Source organism: Diorhabda sublineata, chromosome 1 (assembly GCF_026230105.1).
Source record: "Diorhabda sublineata isolate icDioSubl1.1 chromosome 1, icDioSubl1.1, whole genome shotgun sequence".
NCBI lineage: Eukaryota > Metazoa > Arthropoda > Insecta > Coleoptera > Chrysomelidae > Diorhabda > Diorhabda sublineata.
Genome location: NC_079474.1, coordinates 3,568,574 through 3,589,837, shown reverse-complemented (window position 1 = coordinate 3,589,837; position 21,264 = coordinate 3,568,574). Strand labels below are relative to the sequence as shown.

At 37.0% G+C, this 21,264-nt stretch overlaps 1 protein-coding gene across 2 annotated transcripts in view; it reads left to right on the top strand.

Moving 5' to 3' along the window:
* LOC130443763 (runt-related transcription factor 3-like) overlaps window positions 1-21,264 on the top strand; it is a 66,765-nt gene that overhangs the window by 34,201 nt on the left and 11,300 nt on the right. For both annotated transcript variants that reach the window (XM_056778566.1, XM_056778575.1), the window contains one exon: window positions 10,662-10,826. In XM_056778566.1, the coding sequence (XP_056634544.1) occupies window positions 10,662-10,826 (165 nt within the window). The remainder of the gene's footprint in view (window positions 1-10,661; window positions 10,827-21,264) is intronic.

Genomic DNA, 21,264 nt, shown 5'->3' with positions numbered 1-21,264 from the left:
GTAATTTCAAGGGCAAGCGCGTGTCTAGACAAGCCATCTCTTAGCAACAAGCGGAAATATCCTATTATTTTTGTCGAGAATTATAGAATCTTCCACACGCTTCGAGTCTAGACTAGAACGTTCCTTAACCATATAAAAAGAGTGCGTCGGCGCGACGTGAGTCAGTTGAGTCGAGTAATCGAAGCATTGCGGCTGGAGAAGGATTTTGACAGGAGTATGACACAATGTTTCTTTATTTTAGGTCTCGTAAGTTTTAAAATTAGGAGGATAAACATATCAGATCTAAGAAATAAGAAATTTAACCTTTTTTTAGTTTATGGGCAAAAGTTCTAGTTGTGTCTCTAAATATAATTGCCCACAATTACACTCGTTAGCAAAAAAATCGACTCAAGCGACATCCTTACAAAAACTAACCGCGGAATTGCGTTTTTCTTAGTGAAATCTCAAATCTAATGCTATTAGTTTCAAATTTATATAAAATTTACTCCCCTTTTTATACTTGTTTAAAATACTGAGCCTTACAAAAGTTTATCTACCTCTCCCACTACCAATCGTCGATTTTCTGCGGTTTTCCTGTAGCCTGGTGAACCGACCAAATAGTCAACAGTTGCAACTGTATCCGCCCAGTAATTACCCAATGTCCTGTTAAATAATGAGGAAAAAAATGAAAAACGTCAAAAAAACACTCATAAAACCACCCCTAAACACCAAACACCACAGCTCTGCAGAGGATCAACTCCTATATCAGGGCCAATTCCAACGAATCCTCTTAGTTAGTCGACTGACTCTACATAAAGCTAGACGTAGCCAATGAACTAACCAAAAGATTGGTAAATTATATGAAGATGCGGTTCCGAAAGAAAACGTTGCACGTCCGAGATAGGTGACCGATTCATGGAGTGGCTAGACACTCAGAAGAAGATTTAAGGCAGTTAACCTTGAGCCAAAAAGGCCAGCTACTGGATCCAAATTAACCCCAATTCATCGAGCAGTTTGCCTGCTTGGTATCTATATAAGAGGACAAGTATACGGAAGACCTGGAGAAAGATTCGCGTAAAAGAAAACGAATTAGTTCCTGGATGATTTGGGCGGGCATCATTTCATTCCCTAAGCCAGTATCATCAACGAAAACTTGATCCTAATGCAGGGCAATGCCCGTCCATACGGCATTCATGCTAGAAATACCAAGTTTGGCTATTAAATGATGAAACTGGTTACGAAAAAGGGTTTTATTATAAAAATTATTATGCAATCGAATGTTCCTCTTCAAAATACACCTCTCCCTTACCTTTAGAAATATTTGGAGCCAATTTGGCATAAAGAGTTTGCTTTAAATAATCTAGAATTTTATTTTATACAGTCGACACATCACTACAAAAAATGGGGCTCGCGATGAAAAGTCTTTGGACAAAAGTAAAGCTCGGCTTGTTTTCACAATGGATCTTCAATCTTCTTTGTCCAATGTTGTCCAAAAAATGGTGGTTCGTAACTGTACCTTGTATAATGTTAAAACAAATCACGCATATCGCTTTTTTTGGCACGAAGTTGGTGGAAAAGTGTCTTCAGATGAATTTGCAACAATTTTGTACAATTTCATCGAATCCAATACATCTGAAAGGGAAGAAATTATTTTGTGTAGTGGTGGATGCGTCGCGGAAAACAAAAACTTAACTCCTTTTGGTTGCAATTTCCAAAAATCTGTAAAATCTTCTGAAGAATTTTGTGCTTTCGAAGACGATTTGTTAGCAACGTACCATGATTTTGCGTTTCAACAAGTTCTAATTGAATATTGGCAGGATAAGTGACTATTTAAGCCAAACTTATTACGAAAGGATTTATAAAAATTTGCACATTTTGTTTTTTACCCTCGAAATCTTGAAATCTCCTCTCAAATGAGGTAAAGCCCCTTTCTGCTCTAAAAATTGCGACACCTGTTTTTGCAAGTTGAAGAAATGTTTCAACATGCTTCCCCTCGAAAGCCATTGCACAGCACAATACAGTTGCAACTCTCCATATTCTCTGATTTCTTCTTCAATTGACGTCTGTTAAAAGCTTTTGCACTTATGTAATTTATGTACTGTTAAACCACACTTGCGCGGGCTATTTAAAATTCCTTCCAGGACGCGGGCCACACCGAGGCCCGCGGGCCTGGAGTTGAGCAGTTTGGGTCTAAGGAAACATGAAAAAGCGATTTATCAATTTCAATATATCGAAATTAGAATCAAATCCTTATAAATCACAAATTAATAAAATTTGGGTGATTTATAAGTCTGCGAGATGCGTTTTCTAATCTATCCTACGAGTTTATTAATTTTCGTTTACCGATATTTTCACAATTCTTTTCGAGCTGTTTTGTCATTCATCCTCAAGTTAACGTTATATATACATATATTGTTAATAATATTTATTTCCTGAGATAACGAAATTGTGATTATCCGCAATTAATAGACCATTGTAAACAAACTTAGGTTAACGGTCTTTGAATAACTTTTCGCACGAATCAATTGAAAAAAAAACAACTGTTTACTCAGTTATTCAAAACGAATAACGGTACATCTGCAATTCTTCATCTTCTTAATATTTTTTCCATTTAAAATGAATCGATTTGAATCACATAATATACCGGATGTCCAGATGATTATGAACAATAATTTGTTTGTTTTCATTTGTTTTTTGTATTCCATGGGTATTTCAAGACGAGCCAAAACTATAAAAGTTTTTTCGCGTTCGAAACACTTCGAAGCATGTTCCTTCGGAATTACTCGACATAGAGCAATGTAGATCGGTCCATTCTGTATGGTACACCGGCATTTGTTTGCAAGAAGTGTTCGAAAAAACCAATCGCAGAAGACCAAGACGACAATACGACAAACATCGATTTGTTGGTTCATCCGTAACGTGACCAGACGTCCCGTTTTGTACGGGACTGTCCCTTTTTATAGTTACGTATCCCGGTGTCCCCGAAATGAACTCTCGGACGCCGAATTGTCCCGTTTTTTGACACCGCGCGAAAATTTGAGTAGTCGAATCGGCTGGACGCGAGCGGTGTGCGAATAGAGCGAGCTCGCGTCGTCGCTCGACGCGACGATTGCCGAGAGTGGCGAAGACGTCACCGCCGAGGGTTGCCACTGTTTTTTATTAACAAGCTTCTTGATATTTGGCTGCAACTGTGACAAAACACTCCTCAAGTCCAGATTCACAAAGGTACGTTGAAGAAAACTGGACTAGCAGCTTTAAAGATTCCAAACAAAGTTGAGATTATGTCAACCAAAAATCTTAAATGCCCATATTTGGAAACTCTGATTTCGCTTGGGAATCGCATTGAAGGTCGATTGACTGTTCCTGCATATCCCCAGGAAGTGTGTCAACTTTGACTTTGGAGGGGTCTCTCACAAACTTAAATATCCATCTCTTTCAGAACTAATGTCCGGAAAGTAGTCTCCGATTTCGTTTCTAAATCATACCAAATGACCTGAAATAAGCTCTTTCATTTTATTTATTCCTTCTTTTCATCGAAGAGGTCATTTAGAAGTTTGGCTCTGTATCCTGAAGTCGACGTTGCCAAAGACAAATCTTTTTAGTGGAGGCCTTGACTGCGTCATACGTTTTTCTGACATTGGAGCTTTTGGTTCAAAAAGTTAAGGGATTCAAAGAAATCTGATAAATATGCCCAAAAAAAACAAAATTGTCATCTGTAAACTTGGAGTACAATCCTTTGCTTGATTATAACATAAGCATGCTACCTTTTGACAGCCACCGAACCTCAGTGTGAAACAAAAGAGTTTCTTGGTAACTGTTAAATTCTTGACACAAAGCCCTAAAAAGTATGGTATTCAAAGTACTGGATTCTACATGGTTCACAACTTTAATCGTTGTGTTAAATGCAGAATTCGGTGTTTCTGGATATCCGAGAATGTATGTTTAAATTGGCAACTGGATCCATTCCTGCACTTTCCGATCAAATAGAAATAACACCAAGTACTGATGTATCCTGGAATATTACCTCTCCCATATTTCTGGAGACTCGCCAATCCGTTACTTGCTATCTTACATTCCCGTATATCATTCCAGATGTATTGATCTTGAAACTCATTCTTGATTACCAGGTAAAAGATGTACCACGAATCCTGTTTGATTATCAGCGTCCTGTCGGGGATTGGGATCTGTTCTTCGAGTTTTTCTAACCTAACCAAACTTCTTCCGGAAGAAGGTTGATCGTGCTTTCTTCCACAAAAGTTGTATCTCAAGATTGGGGATCATGGAAATTTCCAGCGTTGGAGCTGTTCATCAAGGATTCTCTTTAAAAGACCCTCTTCAAGAACGAGGGATTCCCACCGAGCCCAATATGCTGGCAAAAATCTTGACACTTCTTGCCAGGTAGGTTGCTGCCAATATTGGCCGAAATATCATTCTTCAGAATTGAAATCTCCTGTGAATGATAAAATGAAAACCTATAATCTTGGGATACTTTTTCTTGGCCAACTCAACAAATACTGATCGGCATCCTGTCATAGCTTGAGCCCCATCAGTGCCTATTCCAATAACTTTCTCTCATGGAAGTTGCAGAAAATATATCAATAGCCTTGGTGGTTGTTTCCAGTGATTTTGAAAACGATATTTCCTCAATAAATCTGCAGTAAAACTGGGCATGTTTTGAAATATCAGTCGTTTCATCACATACCTGAGATTTCAAGTCGAGGGACATTGGAATTTTTGATATTTTACGACAGCTGTCTTTTCCGAGTAAATCACTACAAGCAGTAATCAAACAAGCGAAATTTTTCTATTTTAAGGTAAAGCTGGCTACAAAAAACAGGGTCGATAAGGTGCGCGCCATTTCAGCTTGTAAACTGGCCACCCCAACTTAGTACATCACCAAACGCCACTTCTTAAGGTCAGCACAGGTCGGATATGAAACTGCCAGCCGGTTTTCCCGAACGAAAAAATTGGCTGAAAAACCTCATAACGTGCGCGCGTGAAACCTTTGGTAACGTGGGGTTTAAACCTCAAATAAGAGCGGTGTAATAGCGCAAGAGGTTTCGCAGGTCGGAAAACCCTCGTAAGAAGTTATCTAAAGTGCCGGAAAACTCATAAAGTGTGCGCGCGAAACTTATCTACTAGGTTTTTGGGGTCTCGACTAAGAACAGTGTTATAGAAGTTTTGCTTATTGGAAAATTATTTTTGACGTCTCCATTCGAAATATCTGTTTGAGCTACCCGAAATTGAAAAAAAATCATCAGGATACGATGAAAACTCGCTGAAATATAATCATTTTTCATCGCGCGCTTGATTTTATAGCACCTACTCTAGCCGCCGCCAACGACGCAAAAAACGGGTTTCTAATTTTTCTTAATTCATTTACTGCGCCAATTATCAATTGATTTTGACCAAATTTTTCTTAAAACTTCTCGGAATAGTTATACTTTTTGATAAAGTTGCTCAGTATTGAGTAACAGCTCGTGGTGCTTCAAGAAACTGCTCCAAAAAGCAGTTTGAGACCCCAAAAACCTAATAAAAAAGTTTCACGCGTTTTTCGATCACTTTTTACGGCCTGCAAAACCTCCAAAGCTCAGGAGGAACGGAAAAACTTCGATTTACCGAGGAAAAAAATTTGAGTGGGGTAGTTATAGGCTTACTTGAGAAAAAAGGTCGTTCTGAGAAAAACAATGCTTCTCGGAACGCTCTGTTCAGGTTAAACGCTTCATATTTTTCCGAGTGGGATTCCGTTGTAGAGGTTTTACTACAAAAACTTCCAAAAACTACAGGTGCGGTGTAAACTAGGAAATTCGATATATGAAGGTCTTCTAAACCAATCCTTCGATATGTGGAGGTAAAAATAACATAGGAAAGATAGACAGATTCAAGGGGAATAAAAAAAAACAACAAGGAATTCGCTATATCGAGGTTCGACTTTATATTTTTTAATTTGTAACTTCCTATTTCTGAATAAATAACCGTAGAAAGTATTTTTTTTTTCATTGACTACCTGTTAATTAACCTAAACACACCAATTTTGAGTCAAAATATAAATGGTCACGTTAGTCATCCGCAGTACAGTCCTTGTTCGACACCTTCTGATCCCCGCACAAAAATAAAACGTTTTTCTACACCCCAAAAAGCGTTTGATGCGGTCAAATCACATATTTTGGAGGTACCTCAATCAATTGGTATACAAAAGTGTATTGAATATTTTGAAATACAATAAAGTCGTATATTTAGTTGTAAATATTTGTTTTGCTCAGTCCAAAGAGAAGTTTTTTGTTTCTTCAACTCCCGTACACATTAAACTGTAACTTATGAAAAACTTGATGAAGGCGCTAAACGAAAATAGTGATCCGTTCCGGTATTTTCAAAAAATAAGCAAAGAAAATTAGAAGAGGCCCACAGATCCGATCCGATTACAAAATATCGTCAGTTCCAAATCTTCTTATCTGTCGGAGTGAGAAATCTGCTTGGAAATCATACAAAAAGTTTGTTGAATCGTTTTTGCGAAACAAAAAACTGACAATCGTGAAAATGTTGTGGATAAATTATAGTTCAGGTGGAGGTATAATCTAATTTAACATTCACGTTTAAATCGAAACGTATTGCTTGTACAATTTCTGCTATCTAACAATTTTATTCAAATATGATTTGTATATAAAAAAAAAAAACATCATCAACGAATAAATGATAAAAGAAATCAAAACATACGGTAGCAACGAGGTAGGTTAGTAAATTAGCCATAAAAGCCGCTGGTCAATCACTACTGGATTGATATTCTTCTTCTCAGTTTGTCTACTCTTTAAATCTTTCCGCAGTGGCGTTACCGATAAATTTATATCGGGAAAAAAAGGAAAAATAACTGGATATTTCAACTATATTGATCTAATTTTTAATACTGTTGAAAGACAAACAGATTTCATCCTAATTCGATAAGATTATTTGGCTGAAGTAGTTAGGTGTGGACTATAATTTGTAGATGGCGCGGTGTGAAACGTCGACATCAAGTATTGAGCGTAACATGGCGGCTCTTTTAATTTTCGTATCATTTTCACCAGTTTTTCTAATTAAAAGTTAAATAATACTTCGTGTTTTTGTTATAATAACCTCAAATACGAATGGACAACACCAAGGAGAGCCATTCTTTTTTTTCTAGATCTTTTTTCACAGTAATCGCTTCAATGTTCATTCTTCTTCTGTCAACTAGGGCCTTTTCTATTAGGGCTGGGCGGTTATCAAATAATATTATTATTATTTTTCGATTAATCGATTATTTTGCGCACCCCTAGTTTCTATCCATCGATCTGGATTTTGCAACCATAACTCACTAGTTTTTGTAGTCATTCCAGCACTAGCCTTGAACACACCATTTCGGCCGTTATTGCTATTCAAGATGATTTTTCATCTTTGGAGTCGATCTTTCCATTCCTCATGGTTGTACATCCGATACTGGGATAGCCTTCAACTTCAGATGAGTTAGAAAGTTTTTATTTGACAAAATTTCGTCAATTGAAATTTCCTGATTTTTCCCATGCCCAATTCGTTGATCAAATTCTACTTTTTCTGTGTTTTTTAAAAGGAAAAAGTGACGCTACTGTCGCGAGACAGTAAATAATCAGTGATAGAATACACGCACCGCTCCTGATCTTGATCTGTTATAATCAAAGTCCAGTTCGGATCACGAACACAAAAATCCAATTTACAAGTGTTCACAAATTACCTGCGATATCAATTTATTCGAACCTTCTAGCCTTTTTTTTTCTAACGACCAGGGCCGGTGTTGACGTCTAATCCTCTCAAACTTACGCAGCTATATAAAAGTCGAAGTATTTTAATCATGGGAATTAAGTTTTACGGATTCGGTTTCACACTTGACGGAACCAAGACAGTTTTTTTTCGGTTCTACCCGTATATACTATTTTTTTAATTGTTTTCTCGCGTATTATAGCCCAGTATAGGCCCAAACTTGCGTCAAGTTTATACAACTCTGGCCTTAGCTCGGTTTGTAAGCCTCGACCAGACCTAGTTGCCTACATAAACTTTATTCAGTTATTCAGAGTTGTGCCAAGCCTGGCTGACTATAAGATTGCCGAGATCGGGTTACCAGGTTCAGCCAGGCTTGGATGAATATGAGATGGTTGAGATAAGTTCACATAGAGTTCGACCAGGCTTGGTTGACTATAGAATGACCGGGGTTAAGTTACCAAGACTTCAACTGGGCCATTATCGGTTTGTCAAGGCCAGGTTTCCCAACGTAGGCCCAAACTAAGCCCCGTCGTTCAAGTCTGGGGGCTCCTACTTGGGTTTTCCTGAAATACTGGCTATTTATAAGGTTCCAATTTGATATTGACATACACTTAAGCTGTCATTTGTGCCAATTTGGAAGACTGACAACTCATTTAGGTCTTAATGCCAGTACCGTAGCCAAAGTGAAGAAGCGATGGGAAAAATAGCAGGAGCGTTGCTATAAAATTAGTGCCAGCAATCCAGAGTTGTGTTTGCACTTAATTTTGTGTATTGTGATCTGGATTTCGTGGTTGCAGACCACCAAATTCAAGATTTGTAGATGTTGACGAGAGTAGTAACAAATTTCCAGCTTGGATGAGATCAATCGGCTGGTGTTTCTAGAGAATTAGTGCAAGGTTAAGCTCTAAAGTTTACCTCGTGAAGCTTGTAATATAATAGGTCGAGATCTTACTTAAATCAAACCGGAAAGCAACAGAATTCGCAAACCAATACGATTTGTTTCGATGTTTTCATTCTGTAGCTCTGTTTGGTAATAACAACGGAAGTCCTCATCTTTTTACCTTGTTTGTTTCATTGTAGATCACTATGAGCATTTTTCCCAATGCCCAAGAAACACAGGAGTCTACATCAACTCAAGTTCTTCTAGGTTGATTGGTAACAAACAAAAGCCTCAAATCCTTTTTTTTCTGTCAAATTGTCCTTTTTTTGTCAACTTTCAACTGTAATTGCATCTTCTTTCATTCCTTAACACTTTCTACTTTCTACTTTTAGCATTATCCCAAGTACCATTTCCCTATAGCGAACTGACAGTTTCTGCATTTTTGAATCCTTGAGCCGGTCCTGTCGATTTTACTTTCGACTTTGGCTTTAATTATTTTTTTCATCGTACAAATAGATATTTTTATTGATGCAGATGGGTAGGATACTGGACAGGATCGGTAATGGGAACTAGAATCTTGAATTACATAGATTGTGAATGGAAATTCCACTAAAGCGTAGTAAATTTCAGATTACTAACTTTCCATGATCGATTTTTCATATCCCTAAATATTAAGGATTGTCCGCCCCTAACATTTTTTAAAAAAATTTTCCATATTTTTCATAATGTGGTATTAGAAAATTAGACCCATCGTGCCCCACTTGACGTTACCAAAGTCCGATGTCCTTGGAGAAGCCGATCAGTCGCTTTGACTTGAATCCTTTGATGTCTTTAGGCAGATTGTGGGGTTTGCCCAGGTGTTTAAACCGCGCCTGTGTGAATGCAGAGCACAGAGATAACGTAGTCTCCATTTCGTCCTTCCCCATGCACTAACGGATCATCCGTGATGCCCATGGTGACGTCTTGGATGGCAGTGACCGGCTAAAATTCCGGCCACACCAAGAATGGGTTCTGGGCCCATCGGTGGTTTCGCCGACCGACCCCAGTCTGGCGAGTGATTCCGCTTCGTCGTTACCTTTGTTGCCCGAGCCACCGAGCACCTAAACGAGCTGGATTTTGCAGCCCCGATCAACTATCAATCGATCAGCTTTTGGCCATTTTGTTTTGTGTCGATCGTAGCAGTGACTGTTATACGTAATATTTTAATAGTTAGGTGCAGCTCTCAATTTCATTTTACCGTCATCGTAAGTTTATCATTAATTTCCTTCGTTGTTAGCAGTAAAATATTGGGTAGCAAAGTTTAGACGAGACCGTACGATCTGCGAAGACCTGCATCGCAAAATCCACAAAGCAGTATTTGATCATCATCGACTGAAAGTGTGGCAGATATAGTAGGCATCCAAAAAATGCATAGTAACTGAAAATTTGGATATGAGAAAGCTGTGCGCAAGATGGGTGCCGCTTTTACTAACTATGGAACAAAAACAGCGTCTTGAAGATGATTCCATTGGGTCCAAAGAAGTCAAAGACCGTTCCATGTCCAGAAAAGGTCATGACGTCGGTTTTTTGGAATTCGCGTGGGATAATTTTCATTCACTATCTTGAAAAAGGAAAAACTATCAACGGAAAATATTATGCAAAGTTTGAGGGAAGATAACAAGCAAAAACCACCGGTTTTGACTAAGAAGAAAATGTTGTTTCATCGACACAATTTACCAGCTCATACATCCCATATTGTAATAAACAAAATTAATAAATTAAAGTTCGATGTGCTACTTCTTGCCCCATATTCGCCAGATTTAGCCCTCTCGGATTATTTTCTATGTCCAGACTAAAAAAAATGTCTCGATGGTCAAAGATTTTCCAATAATGAAGAGTTGATGGTTATTTTGAGAAGCTTGAAGATTCTTATTATAAAAAGAGTAATAAACTTATTGAACATCGCTGGAAAAACTTCATACATTTCTTTCCAAAACATCAACTTCAAAATATTTTCTAATGTAACTAGTTTCTCAAAACTTTATGCTTTAAACGGTTTTTTCTTTATTTTCAGGTGTACAACATCAATCGTATAGGAACGTAGGTTTAGGACAAAGACCCTTTTTGGAATCGACGCCCTTTTCCCCATTAAGGGATTTGGAGATGTATAAAAACAAAAGTGTACGACTGTCGCAAACTGTTGATGGACCCTTAAATTCGTATAAACAGGAATCATCAGGTTAGAGTCTAATGTATTGTGATACAAAAATTTAGACAAAAAGGTGTTAATTCTAAATACGAGGGTTATTACTAAAGTTTTGAGATACAAATATTGATTGAGGCGCGTACGAAAACGTTGAACTCGCAATTTATTTTTGATCTACGGGTAAAAGATACCAGTACAGCGGATGACACATCAATTCGATGTTCAAATACGTTTTTGTTCGAACAAACATGCGAGAACCCGCATTGTCGTGACGGAGAATGATTAGCCTGGTGTACCATTTAGAATTGACACTTCTACGTTGCTCTAACGGAACCGAGGCGACATATCCAGTTAAACCGGAAAACCAGCGAAGCACGGTGGCTGAAGATGGTGTTTCATCACCAAAAGTCGAAGCGTTTGATCGGTATACTGTAATTGGTTTAATCGCACTCATACGACGACACGTTCTGAGTACGTTCACCCTTTAAAATGTCAAACTTCATTATTGCAATGTCATATTTGACATATTCACAATCAGTGTTGCCATATCTCAAAACTTAAGTAGCAGCTTTCGTATTTCGAACTAAACGGGGTTGATTGATATCTTATTGTGAATGTCCTTTTACTACCTTTGCAAAAATACCAAATATTTCACTTTTTTATTAGCAATTCGCGAGAAATAAGGTGAAAACTGTATTATATTGATCTGATTAAATAGTAATCTGACGTGGTGCGGATCAAGTGCTGGTTTTTTTTATCTACCCCGCGTAATTCAAATTCTTCTTCGTTTACGTCAAACATTTACCTCGTTCGTTCGTTTTATTTCCATTTCTTTCGACTAAATCAAAACTAAACTAACTTCAGTAATTCATTTCTAAGCAGGTTGTGCCTTATAAATCAAGCGAACTTTCTGTTCAAAGTAAATCCTCTTAAGTTCCTGCCGAAATACAATAAGTTTCGTTATATGATCTTTGACAAGGATGGAAAGCTTATTAATTGCTAACTAAAGTTGCACGGGAGAGGCGTAGGAGACATTTGACCACAGTCTCTGAGGGAGTGCTGCTGACACTACCGTAATTACCCCGCGTAAATGGGGGAGAGATGTGACAAGTCATCTTTTAACAGCCGAAACTTCCATTATCGCGAATCTGATATGTTTCTTAATATTTTTTCGGAAACTGGTAATTGAATATCATATCGACAAAATTTAATGAAGTTTACGGTCGTTTCGATTAATCCAAAAGGTCGACGAGACGTTGGGTTAATCAACTATTTTGTGTAAATACCTTTTGAATCATTATTGTATACTTCTGTTCATTGAAAAAGTGTCGGGACAGATGTTTGCAATCTTCTATCGACATTTTGATCTTCACGTTTTGAATTTGGTGGTCTGTAAACGCGATTACGTCCATCGTTGCACGACTTGAATGTTTTTTTTTATCTGCGAAGACAATTTGAAAGCGCAGATTTTCAAATCCGAGGCTTCAATTCGTCTAAATACCGTGGAACGGAAACACCAGCAGCCGATTCAAAAGGACGTTCTCTTAAAAAATTAATCAATGCAACATCTACTTTAAGACCAAGATGTCTTCCTTCCATTTTGGCGATAATGGAAGCTTTCTGAATTTGAATTAACCGAAGAAGCATAAATTACACTTTTACTTCAACTGAACGCAAATTAATTATTGGATTATCTGTCACTGATAATGACATTAGGTAGGATGAAAGTGATTTACACAAATCAAAAACCTAAAGTTGTTTACGGTGACTCGTGTCCATCATTTTTAACAATTAAGTTATATTGCTGGAGACGAGAATCATTAAAAGATTAACCAAGTGCAGAAGATCTTTTGAATTTTCCAAAAAACATTAATGGAAGCGCCTAACAACAAAAAAATTCTATTGACACTTCCAAACTAGTGTTTTAAGCATTTAAGTTCAAAGTATGTGCCTCGAAGTCTTAGTGCAGTGCCAAATTAGCTAGATTTTTAGAGTTCTGTCGTCAGGACCGTCAATTTTAACTGGTGATGAAAATATGAACTTTTACATTGATCCTACCTCCAAAGGAGATTCCGTAAAGTGGCATCGGAGAGGAAAGCCCGTGCCAAATGAAGCAAAGGTCACAAAAAACACCCAAAAATGATGGCTACAACAGTTTGGGATTGCGAGGATATCTATTTGTCGTCAGGACCGTCAATTTTAACTGGTGATGAAAATATGAACTTTTACATTGATCCTACCTCCAAAGGAGATTCCGTAAAGTGGCATCGGAGAGGAAAGCCCGTGCCAAATGAAGCAAAGGTCACAAAAAACACCCAAAAATGATGGCTACAACAGTTTGGGATTGCGAGGATATCTATTTGTCGTCAGGACCGTCAATTTTAACTGGTGATGAAAATATGGACTTTTACATTGATCCTACCTCCAAAGGAGATTCCGTAAAGTGGCATCGGAGAGGAAAGCCCGTGCCAAATGAAGCAAAGGTCACAAAAAACACCCTAAAATGATGGCTACAACAGTTTGGGATTGCGAGGATATCTATTTGTCGTCAGGACCGTCAATTTTAACTGGTGATGAAAATATGAACTTTTACATTGATCCTACCTCCAAAGGAGATTCCGTAAAGTGGCATCGGAGAGGAAAGCCCGTGCCAAATGAAGCAAAGGTCACAAAAAACACCCAAAAATGATGGCTACAACAGTTTGGGATTGCGAGGATATCTATTTGTCGTCAGGACCGTCAATTTTAACTGGTGATGAAAATATGAACTTTTACATTGATCCTACCTCCAAAGGAGATTCCGTAAAGTGGCATCGGAGAGGAAAGCCCGTGCCAAATGAAGCGAATGTCACAAAAAACACCTAAAAGTGATAGTTTTGATCGATATTAGGAAATCAAATACTACCGCGGACACAGTACATTACTCTGACTTACTAAAGCTGTTGCCTCAAAAAAATGCGAGGTAAAATCAGCGTGCGCTTTCTTCATGACAATACTCGAGTCCACGATACTTCGTTTTCCAAATCTATTGTACATGGACATCGCTTCATCGTATAGCCTTGATCCGACACCGTCTTAGTTCGGGGAAACTACCTTTTTATGATCTAAAATGAAGGTTCAATGCAACGGATTGACTCACGTTGCTCCAAAAAGGACCTTTACCTTCAAAGAGATATTGGTGCATCATTACTCCAATGAAGATAACCCCGTGGAAGCTAAAACTTGTTAATATGCTGGAAAGTGTTAGTAACACCATCAGCACAACCTTCTATTGCAGTTTCTTGGATCAAATTAAGCTTCTCCATTTAACAGCTATAATACCGAAAAAGTACCACGTTTTTTGATTTGTTTTACTAGTGAAATTAGAATCTATTTATAATACCCGAATGTTGATATTAAAGATATAAATTGTTTATAAATCTTTTTAATTGCTTTGAACATTATAAATAACGAGTGATTTTTTTGTTGGTATCTTTTTGGCAACACTATTTTTGACAGATCACGCGTGAATCGTGTCTTGTGTCATTATCAAACTTGTACAGTCTGATCTATAATTTAATCACGAATCGGCTTACGAACGAACAACGATTGCAAATTATTGAACTATCAAAATTCATCCTCGATTAAGAGAATCCAGTTTGGTCGTCCTACTGAGGGAACTACTCGTTCGCAGCAATTGGGCATCCGTTACTCCATTACGTCGAAAATTTTGCGAAAGAATTTGGATGTAAAACCTTGTAAGATACGTCTGGTGCAAGAATTGAGGCCCCACGATCTCCCACAGCGTTTGGTGAATGGCAAACTTGGAGGGAGATCCACATTTCTAGTTGAATGGATACGTCAAAATTGCCGCATCTGGAGTTAAGACCAGCCAGAAGCATTGCAATCGATGCATCCCGAAAAAGTCATTGTTTGGTGTGGATTATGGGCCGTACTTTTTCAAAAGCGACGATGGTCGGAACGTTACTGTGAATACTTTTGCCCAAAATAGAAGAATTGGACATTCCTGACATGTAGTTTTAGCAAGACGGCGCCACATACCACAGGAAACGCGAAACAATGGCCAAATAAAGAGCCGCCTTCGGTGAACAGTTAGGGGCCCGTCAATTGGCCGCCTAGATCGTGTGATTTAACACCTTTGGACTATTTCTTGTGGGACCATGCCTACAGGGATAAACCCGCAACGATTGACGCACTGGAAGCCAATATTGAAGCATTAATTCGTGAAATACCGGCCGATATGTTGGGGAGAGTGTGCCAAAATTGGACCTTGCGCATGGGCTATCTAAAGCGGATCCGCGGCCAACTTTTGCATGGAATCATCTTCAAACATCATCGTTCTATCGATTCCAATAAAGATTTCATCAATTATTTCAAATTTTTTGTGGTTTTTTTCAAAATCAAATCCTTTATCTCTTAAAAAATTACTGATTATTAACATTATATGGTTATTTTCTGAAGTTGATAAATTGACGTTAGATATTGGAAATTCTGGTGATGGTTGTTTTTTTCGATTACAAGTTTTTCGTTAGACGAAGCTGACTTGGGGAAGTTTTTTTGTATATCTTCTGCATTTTTAGGAATCTCATCGATTTTATCATCGCGGTATCATATAAATATTAATATGTCTTACAAATACTCCTGACTACTCACACGTACACACTTAAATTGTATACCAAAAAGTAGATAATGATGTGACTCACTTTCTGTTTCTTTATTCATATTGAATTCGATTTAATTGACGAGAATTACTTAGTCATACTATTAGACTAGAATACGAGGGTTGCTATTTAAGTTTTGAGATATGGCAACACCGATATCAAATATTTAGGTCAGATTTCGGTAATTTCATACTTTCGCGGTGCCCTCGTTTTTTGTTTCTAGAAAATCGAAAAATTATTGGATTTCGATGAATTTTTCTCAAAAATCTTCGTTTTTACGGTGGATTTACGAAAAAAATTCATATAAAAACCATGAAATCATATAAAATCTTCAAGTGAAATACTTCTTAGATTTTGTTCACAAAAATTCGCCGCAAAAACGTAGATTTTTGGAAAAAAATCATCGAAAAGGATGATTTTTCGAAAATAACGCAGATTTCTTCTGCGGATCAAAAATAAATAGCAAGGTCAACGTTCTTCTATACCTGCACCAGCGGTTAACGCGTTCAAATCCATTATTTTGGAGGAACCTCAATCGGAATGGAGGAAATACTTCGACAATTGTTTGATCTTAATGGAGAATATTTTGAAAAACAATAAATCCATATTCAATTATAAATATTCGTTTTCGTACATCTTTCTCAAAACTTAAGTACTACCCTCGTAAATTATATGAATTGACATATACATCGAGGTTTTTCTATATTTTAGGATTTTACTTTTTTGGAAACGTTTTAAATCAACTTTCAAAAATGCAGTCTTTATTATCGATATGAAATGGTTAGGCAAGTCCATATTTTAATCAATTTTCTCTTCAAATAGCACCTCGAAAGTCGAAAACCTCCCAAACTCGAAGAAATATTCCTTTCTCTTCCCCTTCAAGCACCAAAATCTCCCAACAAACTGTTTCTGTACATATTCTCCCTCCATAACTCGAATAAATAAACTTGGACCCCTGAATATCTCGAATATAAATTTATTACCGTTGGGATTTACGGCAATTCACCTCAATTTTGACCTCCACGTGAAAAAATTGATCAGCAATTAGTGTGAAACATAAATCGAAAACCTTGAGTCTGGTTGAAATATAACAAGTGCTCGAAGCATTGAAAATTACTCAAAAAAAAAAAAAGAAATATGTTGCTGAACAATTTGGTACATCATTTGACGATCGGAAAGAAATTGGGAAGGTGTAATAAAAAAAGTTCAGGTGGTCAAAACTTGTCGTGCAAAAGACAGCGAGTTTCCCGGAAGAATGTTTATTAAAATGTCGTGACGAAAATATAAGAATTAGTGGGCCTTTGTTACAAGAAATGTATTCGAAGCCTTTAGGATTTTAAGATTTCAAAGCAAGCAATGGATGATTGGAAAAGTTTGAGCGTAGACACGATCTGGTTTGTGGGGAAAGTGCAAGTGTGAATCTTGCGACTTGCAACAAATAGACAAGCTGTAAACTGATAGGTTTATTACGGGATAACGAGTCTGAAAACATCTTCAATGCATATGAAGATAGTACAGAGTACAGATACATTTACTTAATCGATAAATCAAAAAAAACTTCGTTGTTTCTCAAAATGTGAGTCGCCGCCATTAAAATATGAAGCTTGAATGACTTCTGGAAGCTTCCGAAACTGGCTCATGGACATCGATAAGAAAATGATCAAAGAAAGAAGAAAGTTCCTGGTATATTTCTCTAAAACCTCCCGAAGATGGAATATTATCGGACGAAGAGATTTTTCAATAAATGCAAATGACACCCACACGCACCCAATTGATTTCCATCGAGAATCGTACTAAATACGATCGCGAACCCCACAACATGCCTAACGACATCAAAGGGTTCAAACCAAAGCGGCTGATCGGCTTCTCAAAGGACATCGGACTTTGGTAGGTTTATCTGAAGCCCTATGTGTTCAACTGCCACCCACACCTATGAGCTATGAGCTCCGTAACTCGAATTTCTTTGACTATCATTTGGATTTCGATTTACGTACTCAGTAGACAAAGAATTTAACCGGACACTGCCTTCTAAGACATCACCTTAATACCATGGGCATCACGGATGATCCGGAGTGCCGTTGATGCATGGAAGAGGTCGAAAACACCTGGGCGAACCCCACAACCTGCCTAACGACAACAAAGGGTTCAAACCAAAGCGGCTGATCGGCTTCTCAAAGGACATCGGACTTTGGTAGGTTTATCTGAAGCCCTATGTGTTCAACTGCCACCCACACCTATGAGCTATGAGCTCCGTAACTCGAATTTCTTTGACTATCATTTGGATTTCGATTTACGTACTCAGTAGACAAAGAATTTAACCGGACACTGCCTTCTAAGACATCACCTTAATACCATGGGCATCACGGATGATCCGGAGTGCCGTTGATGCATGGAAGAGGTCGAAAACACCTGGGCGAACCCCACAACCTGCCTAACGACAACAAAGGGTTCAAACCAAAGCGGCTGATCGGCTTCTCAAAGGACATCGGACTTTAGTAACATCTATCTGAAGCCCTATGTGTTCAACGGCCACCCGCATCCCTTGGATTTCGAGTTATAGAGGTGCTGCTGTATATATGATTTGCAATGCCCCTCGTACTTGTCTACTGTTTGTAGACGCGAGGGGTTAAATTTCATGAGAATTTCACGAAGGGAGAAAATGATTTTGTAAAACGATATAAACAAGAAACCTTAAAGTTCGACCTTCCTTTCGGTGTATATAATGTACACAGCTTAAATTAGAAAGGAAGTTGGCCAAATCAGTTTTTTTTTTTGGGAATTTTTTAATACGTTACGTCTCAGGTGTTTTGATGCAATAAAAATTGCACCTGAAAGTAGTCGACCGGAAAGATGGACATGTAGTTGATGCGTTATTATACTATTCAACTTTAAAACTAAACCGAAGGTTATACGAGGTGTTTCATCAGATTTTTACGACACCATTTCTTCTCCATCTGCTGCCAGTTTCACGAAAAACTAGATTCTCGTTTTTGTCGTTTTCGTATGCTATTTTTTTCACCTCCACTGTTTATACCGTTTCAGATAGTTTTTGTTTTCGTTTTGATGTCATTCTTTGACCTTTCAGAGCCTTCTCCATCTATTTCTTATTAAGTAAGTTAAATCAATCCAATATCTATCTGGTGTTATCATGTTTTCCCACTTTCTGTTTAATTGTGCGTGCTACATCTAATTTACTTGAAACCAATATGTTATCATATAAAATTGTTACGAAATCGTCCACTGGTAAAGACCGTAAAGCCAGTTCTGTTTCATTATTTTAGTCGATGGTAAAATTTGGTGAATGCGTCTTTTTTGTACCTACTTTCGATGTAGCGCTTAATTCTTGGTATTTTTTGTCAGCTATTTATATTATATTTCAACGTCTATTCATTTGCTTGCGGAAAATTAGAGATTTCCACGAAATCGAACAATCTGGAAAGTGGAATAGTGTATATAAACGAGCCGCAAGACTCAGTTAATAATTATAATGTTTCGCTTTACTCATTTGACGCATATTTGTACTATGGGACAAAATTATTTCATTTTAACTCCTGCACTTTTCCCGACGATGTTTAATAAGTTTGATATCCTTTTTATAATACAAAATAGCCATTAATTGTCGACGTCACTTCTACATTGTTGGAAAATCTTTGACCACCGAGACAAAACTTTCTTTTTAGCCAAATACGACCGTTTTTACTTGATTTCTTGGCTCAAACACTTTGACATACATACAATATTGCATGAACATTTGACAATTTGACATTCTAACCTAACCTAACATTTTTGAACAGTCAAAACATCGAATTGATGGGTCATCCGCCGTACATTCCTCGTTTGACACCGCAGATTAAAAATAAATTTCGAGATCAACGTTTTTCTACACCTGAAGCAGCGGTTGTTGTTGTTTCGAACCAAATGTTTTGGGGGTACCCAATCGGAAAGGAAATTGGTTCAACTGCGCGCAAAAGAATGGGGAATATTTCGAAAAACAATTTTAAATTGTTATTTTTATTTATCTATCTCAAAAGTCATGTAGCTATCCCCGTAATAAACCAAGTAGTTAATTATTTTGACAGGTAACTTTTGTACGGTAAAAAAAACTTGGTTGGAGCCTGGTTAGGGGGCTGGGTAGTCAATTATACAATTTTATATGATTGAAGTCGCGTGGAAATGACTCCATATCCAAAATCACTTTGTTGCATCACATATGTTACAAATACCATATTCGAATATTGTTTCTGAAGATTTTTTATTCATAATCTGTATATGCATTTAATTACGTGGGTATATTTTATCAAAATATCGATAATATTTGGGGCAGATAAAAATAAATCAATTGCGAAACTAAATTATTATCCTAGATTAAATTGGTGTCAACCACACGACGATTTCCTCAATTATTTTATATTTATCGATAACTATTAATAGTTTTTCATTCGCTACTTTGCGGTATTCGATTGGATCCGATTAGTAAAATATCATACAAGTAATAGAACTCGATTATATTTTGATAATGACACTTAATAATGTATTATACTTGAGTGCATTATACAATTTCTCTGTCCCTGGTATATAGAATATTTCGGCTGAAATATCCCCGAGAAACAGCTGAAAAACAAGGTTGAGCTCTTTTTAACAGTTTTCTTCAGTGTCTACGGCTAATTCGCCGTCAGACAAAATACGCTACGTGTGTTACCGGCCTTACTCCCCTTATAAATAAATTCCAATTTGGGATTGTTGTGAGAAATAATAGTAAAACATTGCTTGAAACTAATTTCAATCTTTCACGGGTTCTTCGCTTTTCACCTTTGATATAACACAAAAACTGGACAAAAAGAATGTGATCATCATTTTTTTTTTCTTACAAAATCAATTTTAATTTTACACAGATTACCGATTTTCACGCACCGATTTGATACTCGCATTATATACTAAACATTAGTAGATATAATATTGTCTATTGTGTGTTTTCATTTAAAAAAAAATTGCTTGACGTTTATCGGAGGAATTAAAGTCGGTTTGATATATCGGCATCTTTCAAAAGGTATAATTGATACCGGAAGTTCAATATTGGCCCTATTATTAAGACAGACCTGTCATTATAGCGATACAAGCCGCTCGGGATTATCATCTTTGCGTCTCTCTCGTTTTTAGTAACAATATGATGGCGTGGAAAATTAATACACAAATAGGCACGCAAATACTTTTAATTATATTAACACAAATCTCGTTTTTCAATATTTTTTTAATTATTAGCTTCTGAAATTAACTAGTTTCTAGTTCTATGATTCTAATGTCAAATCGATTTGGTCACACCCCCTGGCGGCCATCTTGAAATTGTTTAAAATATTCTCAACAATCATTATAAATAATTTTCCCAAAAAATCAACTACAAACTATATTTCTTTACATTCCTGTTAGATTTCCAGACATTCGCATTTTTTATTATTGCAATTTGTGACAATGTGTGTGGCTTTTCTATCCAATCTAATGGTTGATCACATAATACCATAGAATTAAAGAAATTAGTCATCTGGCACAGGTATACCCATAAATCTTTCATTACGAGGAATTTCGTCACTGTAAAAAGGACCGCTAAATATATATAATCGTTAATCATTAACAAACGTGATAGTATTTTTTTAATATATATATATATATATAAACTCAATATACAAAGAATACAAAATGGTTTTAATAGAAATAGTAAAATCGACAACATCGCAAATGTAAATTAGAACAAATTCAGAGAAAAAATAAAAGTATAGAGGTATCATAAAGTTATGCAACCTTATATACACCATTTA